General features: G+C 32.0%; 5 protein-coding genes across 5 annotated transcripts; 4 read left to right on the top strand and 1 right to left on the bottom strand.

Annotated features, from left to right (window-relative positions):
• Positions 1-459: 459 nt before the first annotated feature.
• Rnp4F (RNA-binding protein 4F) lies at positions 460-3,953 on the top strand. Its single transcript, XM_065508728.1, is given in 9 exon segments — positions 460-653; positions 741-1,129; positions 1,200-1,375; positions 1,437-2,432; positions 2,489-2,570; positions 2,572-2,794; positions 2,863-3,095; positions 3,270-3,372; positions 3,440-3,953. Coding segments are annotated over 9 exon segments (2,505 nt in total). The 5' UTR covers positions 460-605; the 3' UTR covers positions 3,695-3,953.
• A 5-nt stretch (positions 3,954-3,958) lies between these two features.
• Positions 3,959-4,348, top strand: LOC135956895 (uncharacterized). The gene has a single exon (XM_065507497.1). It carries the CDS (start codon positions 3,959-3,961, stop codon positions 4,346-4,348), a length of 390 nt encoding a protein of 129 aa, XP_065363569.1.
• A 906-nt stretch (positions 4,349-5,254) lies between these two features.
• Positions 5,255-5,737, top strand: LOC135956890 (thioredoxin-2-like). The gene has a single exon (XM_065507492.1). The coding sequence runs from the start codon at positions 5,255-5,257 to the stop codon at positions 5,735-5,737; it is 483 nt and encodes a 160-aa protein (XP_065363564.1).
• Positions 5,738-6,277: 540 nt separating this feature from the next.
• Positions 6,278-6,971, top strand: LOC135958257 (thioredoxin-2-like). Its single transcript, XM_065509151.1, has one exon. It carries the CDS (start codon positions 6,451-6,453, stop codon positions 6,922-6,924), a length of 474 nt encoding a protein of 157 aa, XP_065365223.1. The 5' UTR covers positions 6,278-6,450; the 3' UTR covers positions 6,925-6,971.
• A 971-nt stretch (positions 6,972-7,942) lies between these two features.
• On the bottom strand, positions 7,943-9,014 carry snf (U1 small nuclear ribonucleoprotein A snf). The gene is made up of 2 exons (XM_065507245.1): positions 8,568-9,014; positions 7,943-8,496 (listed from the first exon to the last, which is right to left on the bottom strand). Exons 1-2 carry the CDS (start codon positions 8,918-8,920, stop codon positions 8,199-8,201), a joined length of 651 nt encoding a protein of 216 aa, XP_065363317.1. The 5' UTR covers positions 8,921-9,014; the 3' UTR covers positions 7,943-8,198.
• Between the last annotated feature and the right edge of the window lie 188 nt (positions 9,015-9,202).

Here is a 9,202-nt window from a genome sequence, read left to right as displayed (position 1 = left end):
GTCTATGATTAATTCATATTATGAAACACTAACAACACCCCCAAAAATGTCTGAGCTAAACTAATAAGATGTCTGATTGGCAAAGTATTGCCATATTTAAGTTTTATTGTGCCAAACAATAATATAACAAGAAAGAAAACTAAAAGTTCAACTTGTAAGCCAAACTATTACTATATAATATATATATATATATATAGTATATATTGATGTAATATTTTAATTCTAAAGGGATTTTATTAATATTTATTTAAAAATTGTTCACATTCTATGTGGATAATTAAAAAGACCTTTTAAAGTGGTTGATGTCTTGACTACTTAACGAATAATCATTTGTTAATGTGTGTGTGGTGTTCGCAAAGTTGCCATTCAATTTTTATGATTAACATGAAAATGTAAACAAAAGTATTGCCATATCAAAATATATAAGTGACGTTTCCATTAAAAGCAGCTGGCAACTTGTAGGCAAAAGCATTTTTTATTGTAGTATTTCTTTCGTTTACATTTATTTGTAATGTATTAATAAATCACTCAATTCCAATCATTTTAATCTGCAAAACGCTAAAAGAATATTAAAATAAATACTTAATTAAACACATACTATAAAGATGTCTACAAACAATAAGAATTCTTATGAAGATATAGACGAGGCAGAGGTAAGTTTAACAAATATTTTGTAGCTGGAGTGGTACAGCCAACCCACGGGTCATATTCATTCATAATGCTGTTTATTTTTTTTTTAGGAAGAAGCTCTACTAAAGTCGGATGACGAAGGTGAAGGTGGCAAAACAAATATTTCCTTAAATTTATTACGACCTCCCTCAGTTTCCTTGGCCAGCGATTTAATTGATGATAATTCTTTGCTAAATGATCATCTACTGAAGGATGCCATAGATGAGGACGTAAGTAAGGAAAATAAATTAGATGATGCAGATTTATTGGAGGATGATCAGATGTTGGATTTGGAATATGCTAAACAAGCTGAAGTTATTGATGATAGTGAGGATGACGACGATGAGGATGATGAAGATGAAGAACTTAAAACTCTTAAGGAATTTGAAACAATTTTAAAAGAATTGGAAGTTAATCAATACGCTTATGATAAATATGTGCGTTTATGTGAACTATCACAGTAAGTTTTTGTTATATCTTGTTATTTCAAAATATATTAAATTTTAATTCAATGTTTATATTTCTTCCAGCTCTACTGGTGATTTGGACAATATACGCAAGGCTTACAATAGCTTTTCTTCGGTTTATCCCTTGACCGCTGAACTTTGGCAAAAATATATTGATGTAGAATTGGTGGTGGCTCAATCACCCAAGGAAATTGATCAAGTTAAGGAATTATTTCGCAAAGCCTTGCAGGATTATTATTGTAAGTTTGATAAAGGTCTTACTGTTACACAAAATAAATTAATATTTATATTTTCTTCTAGCCTGTGACTTAGCACTTAAATTCGCCGAATTTGCAGGGCGCAGTCAAGACTCTAAAGCAATATGGCAAGAGATTTTGGGTACTTATGGCCTAAATTGCCTAAGAGGCAGAGAGTTCTTTAAACTCTATCGCCAACAAGTTGCACAAGATTTATCAATTCCAGAGCACTTAAAAAATTACATACAAAGTTTTCTACAAGAGCTACGATTTCCTCTCAATGAAATGGATGAGTCCTATATAGAATTTAAAGTTTACTATGAACGCAATAAGGAGAGTTTGACAGAGCACACACTCGACTGGTCAGTAATCGATCAACGTTACTTTAAAGCCAAAGATCATCTAAAAAAGATACTTATATATGAGGAAAAACTAAAGGGTTTGGAAGTGCAAGCTTATCGCGAAAGAGCTGAAGTTTATTTTGAATATATTAAAGACACCGATAAGTTTTTAGATGAAAATGTTTTGCAAACCATATACGAGCGTATGGTGGCCGATTGTTGTTTGAATGCCGAGTGTTGGACAAAATATATAGATTTTATAGACTATAGAGATGCCTTTGGACGTCCGGAAGATTTGCAGAATTTACCCATGTTTGAACAAACTCCCGATGATGTGTGCAAAAGAGCTTTGCGTAATTGTACTTGGTCACCGGAATTGTATATAAAACGTATGTTGGTTTTGGAAAAGATGGATAAATCCATGGCTGAAGTACAAGAGGTGTTAGAGACAGCTTTAGCGGCTGGTTTTCAAACACCTGAACCGGCTGTGTCCATTTGGCTGGAATATTTGACCTATTTGAGACGCAACACAGATTGGATGAATCCAGATGAGTGTGAGGTGTTGAGAAAGAATTTCAATTTAGGTTGGACCATATTGGGACAACAATGGGGTGTATTGGCTGATTGTAATTGTGAGATATTGCAATTCTGGGGACGTTTGGAATATGGACCTTTGCAGGATCCAAAAAGAGGCAAAGAATTATGGACTACTGTAATGGGTAGGTTATAAAATCGGAATTTTAATAAATTTTAGGCTAATAAACTAATTTTATAGAGAGTTCTGACAACTTTACAAAATCTGGTTTGTGGATAGAATTTGCTTTATTGGAAATGAGACGGGATTTGGAAGCTACACGCAAGTAGGTTTATTGTCAAGGAATCCACCTTTAAGGAACACGAAAATCAAGAAATTGATCTTACCAAAGATCATTTACGTATATTTTTATCAAACCTAGATTATAATTTAACGGAGGATGTTATAGTAGAGAATTTGCCGGAAATAAAAATTTTAAAATTGGAATTAATACGTTCGGTGAATGGCAAAAGTCGTGGTTTCGGTTATGCCGAATTAGAAACAGAGGTAGGTTTTAGAAAAAGGAAATAACAGAAAAGTTTTAATAAGTTGTCTGTATTTATTTTTTTATTTAGACTGATGTGGAAAAGGCGTTAACTTTGGACCGTAAGAGCATTAATGGCCGTCCCTTGTTTATTTCAAGTGTTTTGCGTGATAAAGAACAACGTCAGAAGTTTAAATACAATGCGGAACAAGAGTTGCACAAGTTGTTTATAAAAAGTCTGCCCCCTGATTGTACCCAAGCGGAATTGGAGGAAATGTTTGGTGCCTATGGCAAATTGAAAGATGTACGACTGGTGTATCACAAGTAAGTTGTTGACAGACCTAGGTCGCGTGAACTCGGATCATTCCGGTGCAAATGTTAGCCTTTCAGCAGTACCGGTAGTTTTTTATTACTTTCCTTTATTATCAACACTATGTGGAAACCTTTCTGCAATTAATCTTTTATATTTATCTTTCTTTATTATTTAAATCCTTACAGATCTGGTAAATTTAAACAAATCGCTTATGTGGAATACGAACAAGATTCTTCGGCAAGTAAAGCTGTTTTAGTCACTGATAATATGAACTTAAGAGGTCATAATGTAAGTTACAATCTCACACATGAAATAGTTTCACCAGAATTAACAATTTTCTATTTACCCCTTGTAGATATCAGTGGCAATTTCTGCTCCACCTCCTAAACCATGTACCGCAGCTCCGGAAAAACCCATAAAAATGCTAGGAATGGCAACTAAACGTAAACTAAATGAACAAAAGCCCAGAATGTCCTTAATACCAAATGTGGTAAGAAAAAATCTAAACACCAAACCAGTAACAGCAGCTAAGACGGCAGCAACGCCTACCAATAATGCCGCGGCACCTCCGAAAAGTAATGAAGATTTTCGTAAACTTTTGACAAAATAGTTTTAATAAAAATTTATGTGAAAGAAATAATAAAAGTATTTTTGTAAAACAAAAATAAATTTAAAAAACAACTCAATTAAAAAACACACAATCCAATACACACCACACACACACAAAATAAACAAGAAAAAACAACTGCAATAAAGAAAAAAAATTAAACTATTTTATGAACCCAAAATGAAATGTAAAAATATAATTTATATAAAAGAAATAAAACAGAAATAAAAAATAATCCAAATAAACAAGTCAGAAACTAAAATCAACATGACCACAACAAATCCTAACAGTTCCAATACTTTGCAACAAAAAAAAGATGACGACAAATCTTTAATAAAAACCGTTATTAGCAGACAGCATTTTGAGGAACTCTTAAAATCTTTTAAAGATAAATATATTATTGTAGAATTTTATGCTGTCTGGTGTGGTGCCTGTAAAATGTTGGCCTTACAATTTCAAAATTTTGCCGAAAAATATCAAGATAAACTAGAGGTTTTAAAAATCGATGTTGATGACTTGGAAGAGTTGGCCATTGAGTATGAAGTCAATCAAATGCCTTCGTATATGATCATGAAAAATGGTCAAAAATTGGAACAATATTTTGGCAGCAAACCAGAACAGTTGGAGGCTATGGTGGAAAAATATTTGGCAAAGTAAAGAATTTTTGTGTTGCTATTTTGAGGATTATTGTGTGAAATTGAAAACAAAAAATTATAATTAAAAGTTTTAATGCAAAAATTGAGATTTTTTAAAGTTTTTAAGGAATGTTATGGTTTTTAAGAGTAGTTTTTTTGCCTTGCCCTAAAGTTCAAAAAGGAAAGCGGAACGAACGACACCATAATCATGGATTGTCATTTTTTTATTTCTCAATTTTGTATACCCTTGACCGTTTATAATTTCTACAAAAGGCAACGAGTCGATGTTCACCTGATACGAACTAAAGTTGCGTTGTCAGTTTCCAAAATGGTATTGCAGATGTCAACTGACAGCTATACTTTTGTGTTGCCAAATTGGCAACCAGAAATTTGTGGTTCCCCTCTGACAAAGAAACTGAAGTTAGGTTGCCATCCATAATCGACCCAATCGACAATATTAATATTTTAAGGTTATGTTACAATTTACTTATTTTTTCTCCAAACCGTTAATTTTAGTTCAATTAAGCTGGGATGTATAGAATGTTTTAAAGAACTTCATCACAAAGATTTCAAAAGTTAAAGTTTCTTAATAAAAAAAAAAATATAAAACAAATATTTTTTGAGGTTATGTCAAAATTTTCTTTGCAACTTGCCTATATTGACTACACTATCTATAACGATCCAGAATATATACATATATACTTTATAGGGACGCAAATGAAAAATGTAGAAATTACAAAGCAATTACAAAAACTTAACACTTGTGTTGAAGGTTATAAAAAGGTCGAATTTATTATAAAAAATGATGGGAATTTATTATGAAAACACTTTTTTAATACACTGACAATCTCATGAAAAGAAAAATTTCAAAATTAGTTTCTAAAAAAAAGATTTGCTATCAATTTCATTCGTTAAATTAACTACAAAAATGACCTCTAACTCTAAAACCAAATCCACACATTTAAAGGACTCAACAAAACGAATAGATTCACTAGAATCTCCAGCTACCAACTTAATGATTATAGCTAATAAAAATGATTTTTATAAAATACTTCAAGAAACCAACAATCGTTTGCTGGTAATCGAATTCTTTGCGGATTGGTGTGGACCCTGCAAGATATTGACTAGAAAATTAGAACAATTGGCCCAGGCCTACAATGGCAAAATCTTAATAGTTAAAGTTGATGTAGATGAATTCGAGGAGCTGGCCATGGAGTATGATGTATCGGCTATGCCCACTTTTATGCTAATGAAAAATCAACAGAAATTGGAACAATTTTCTAGTAGTAATGAGGAGACTTTGGACAAAAGTTTAGAGAAGTATGCTGGCAAACCGGAGATGAGTGGTGAGGGAACTGAAGCGAAAAATAATGGGGGATCAAAGGGGAAGAAGCAAAGTGGATGTAAATGAAAGAAAGGAAATTGATATTTAAAAACATATTTTGGTTATATTTATAAAACTGAATAAAAAATGTTTACTTTGGAATTGGGACTCTGACAACAATCTCTGTCAGTTGTATTTCAGAAATACAACTATATTACCGCATTCGATATCGAACAAAACTGATCGTAATTTTGTTATTTGAGATTATGACACTCGATATCGAGCAAGAAATGTCTGTATTTGTTAAAAATGGCCCCCTGGGTATACTTGACAAATATTCATCATAACAATAAATGACATTTGTTGTCAAGACAAAGTTGTCTAAGCAAAAGCACTAACAATTTTATCATAACGAAGCAATAATACTAATAAATGGAGACTATACCTGACAATTTTTTATTCAGACAACCATTTTGAAGTTTATCATGATAAAAATTTATCAGGTATAACCAGGGGGTAAGGTTTTCCCCAATTATTTTCTTTTTGCCAAACATATTTTAAACAATTTTTTTTTACATTTAAAAAAAAACTGAAATACAATTGGGAATTTATGATAAATTACTGGAAACGGTGTAATACGGAAACAGAGTAATTTTTTTGTAATTCCTTAAAATTTAACATTTTCAAAATCATTTGAAAACTGGTTGTTATTTCCGTCATAAAAAATTGTATAATTGAAATAAAAAAATTTTAAAATTTTCTCAAAATAAAAAAAAAATAATTTAAAATACTTGTCCGACATGTCATATAACGTTCTCAACAAAGAAGATTTCGAAGTAGAGCTCGAAGATGCTGGCGACAAATTGGTACTCGTTGATTTCTACGCCAATTGGTGTGGACCTTGCAAAATTATCAATCCCCAACTGGAAGAATTGTCCCTGCAATATGCCGACAAGGCAAAAGTTTTAAAAGTTAATGTGGATGATTGTGAGGAAATTGCCATGGCATATAATGTCACCAGTATGCCTACATTTGTATTTATAAAAAATCACCAGATTATTGATATATTAGTGGGTGGCAATGCAGAAAAGTTGTCGAAAAATATGGAAAAATACGTGGAGGATGGAGAGACAACTATAAATAACGTTACTGGAGAACAGCGAGAAGAAGAGTGTAGATGGGAGGACGAAGAGTATGGTGAGGATTATGAGTTGGATGTGGAGAGCTTTCAAGATGATCCGACGACTGTTTTGGAAGTTACTTTAGATGAATAAATGTAGTTTTCAGTATTAAATAAAAACCTTTTGAATTTGTTGTGAATTTTGTATATGTTTGATAATTAAGTCCAAAAGAGTTTCAGGAAATTGTTTAATGAAAGGAGAACGTAATTTTGTTGCAATAAGGCAACCAAAATCAGAAATGGCTTGATTGAAACTTGAATATGATCAAGTATTTTTTAATATATGGTGCCGAACTAACGCGGTCTTGATCGAATGAGCTATCGCATCGAAATTATAATAAAATGTACTAAATTACTTGCTCGATATCGAATGCCATCATTTCAAATATGTAAGATAATTACGATAAATTTTACTCGATACCGAAGACGCAACCCTTATTTTCCTCGAACTTATGGGTCGAATTTGGATGGCAACCGAACTTCAATTGCGTTGCCAGAGGGCAACCAATAATTTTTGGTTGCCAATTTGGCAACAGAAAATGATAACGCCAGTTGCCATTTGGAAACCATTTTGAAAACTGAACTAAACTTTTCTTCGGTTACCATCCATAATAGACCAATTAATCATGTAAATTCAAACATTTCGATTTTCGAATCCAGTTATGCAGTAACCTCTCGCTTTTAACTCTAAAATTGTAAAACAATTTACATTAATACAGTAAAAGTCACAAGTAGTAAGATTTATTGAAAAATTAACTGCAAAGTTCGAAAGGTCAATATTTTCTTTAAAATATTGATTTTAAAGAAAATGTTTCTATCAATTTTAGTGAGGTTAGGTACACATTATTATTTTTCAGCATTAGCTTAATATTCGATATATTTCAAAAATATTCAAATCGTATGTTAAACTTGGTATATCTAGGTTTTCTTTTTCATTTTTATACAGCCCAATTATGAATAAAATATTCCGCGGGAGTTTGTTCCTCGGGAGTTTTTTCCCATTGAATTTGAATAGGAAAAATGAGAAAAGAGAAAAAACTCCCGGGGAATTTTTGTTCATAATTGGGCTGATAATCTAACTTATCAAATCCCTCCAAATAAAACCAACAATGTTTTCGATTTTTTATAAATGTATTTTTATTTGTTTTCAGCATTTTTAAATTAATTCATCTTACACGATTTGAGGCTATTTTCAAAATGGGTTTAAAACAAACTTAGTTCTCCTAGATGGAAAATAATTGATAATTCTAATTTGTTGTCGGCAAAAGTAATCAAACCGCCTGCTTCCACTCTTACTACTACTACTACTGACTCTCACATTAGAGAAACAAAAAAGTATTCAATATGAATTGTTTGGATTTCATAAAACTACTTTTTGGCGAATGTAATTTTCATAGCATGTGAAGGTGTAATCTTGAAACCTTGTAAAGCTTCTTTGGCGGCATTACTCTGCAATTCCGTGGCAAATTCCACAAAAGCAATATCATGACGATTGGGTACCAAACGTACTTCTTTAAAGCCAGGAAATTGATTGAACAACATGGATAACATCATTTCGTTGGTTTCTTCCGGTAGATTGGTAAGGAAAAGAATTTGATTGGGCGGCTGTTCCGTTTGGGTATTTGGATTGGCGTTTTCTGCATTGCTGGACTTCTTCTTTTTGTCTCTGTAAGAAATAAGAAAATAAAAAACAAATATTTCAAACAATTTTCATTTTTTACACCACAACAAACTTACTTTTTATCCTCTACTGGTGCCACTGGCTTTGGTGGTTTCAATTTCTTTGGTCTTTCCTTGAAAGTTCCCTTTATTTTGGCCACCACATCCGAATCAGTTTTTGAGTACGCTATACGCATGGGTTTGTCGTAAAAGGGAAAGCCCTGCATCGTCCTTAAAGCATTAGAAGCACTGCCTATTTCTTTGAATATAACAAATGCCTGACCACGCATTTTCAGGGTCTTCAAAGCCACTATATCCAGAATTTGACCAAATTGTGAAAAAATGGCGTAAAGCGATTTTTTCAATTCTTCTTTTTTAATTTTCTCATTGAGATTATTAATGTATATAGTTTGATTTGGTCGCACATCCATGTTGCACGTATCTCTATTTATTAATTAGTTAAATAAATTATATTTTATTTAAAAAATTTTCTTTTTTTTGTAAAAAAACGCGATAAATGAAAACACCGCACAAAATTAGACGTTTACCAAATGTTTGTAGTGTGTGTGTGTGTATAAAATGCTTGTTTCATAAACGTCAAAGGGAACAAAGTGGAATGAAATAATGACGTTAAAGAAAATACACACAGAAAAAATGGTTTGATATTAACTTAACGTAACACTGCGTTTCCGACTGCGATAAACTTTGATATC

Source organism: Calliphora vicina, chromosome 4 (assembly GCF_958450345.1).
Source record: "Calliphora vicina chromosome 4, idCalVici1.1, whole genome shotgun sequence".
Classification (NCBI taxonomy): domain Eukaryota; kingdom Metazoa; phylum Arthropoda; class Insecta; order Diptera; family Calliphoridae; genus Calliphora; species Calliphora vicina.
Note: the sequence above shows the minus strand (reverse complement) of the source record. Positions and strands in the feature narration are given on the sequence as shown.

Bases quoted from the DNA above. Each gene is read 5' to 3' on its own strand.
- LOC135956895 (XM_065507497.1), top strand. From the start codon at position 3,959: ATGACCACAACAAATCCTAACAGTTCCAATACTTTGCAACAAAAAAAA.
- snf (XM_065507245.1), bottom strand. From the start codon at position 8,920: ATGGATGTGCGACCAAATCAAACTATATACATTAATAATCTCAATGAG. The intron at 8,497-8,567 runs GTAAGTTTGTTG...TATTTCTTACAG, and splicing joins GCACCAGTAGAGGATAAAAA to AGACAAAAAGAAGAAGTCCA.
- LOC135958257 (XM_065509151.1), top strand. From the start codon at position 6,451: ATGTCATATAACGTTCTCAACAAAGAAGATTTCGAAGTAGAGCTCGAA.
- LOC135956890 (XM_065507492.1), top strand. From the start codon at position 5,255: ATGACCTCTAACTCTAAAACCAAATCCACACATTTAAAGGACTCAACA.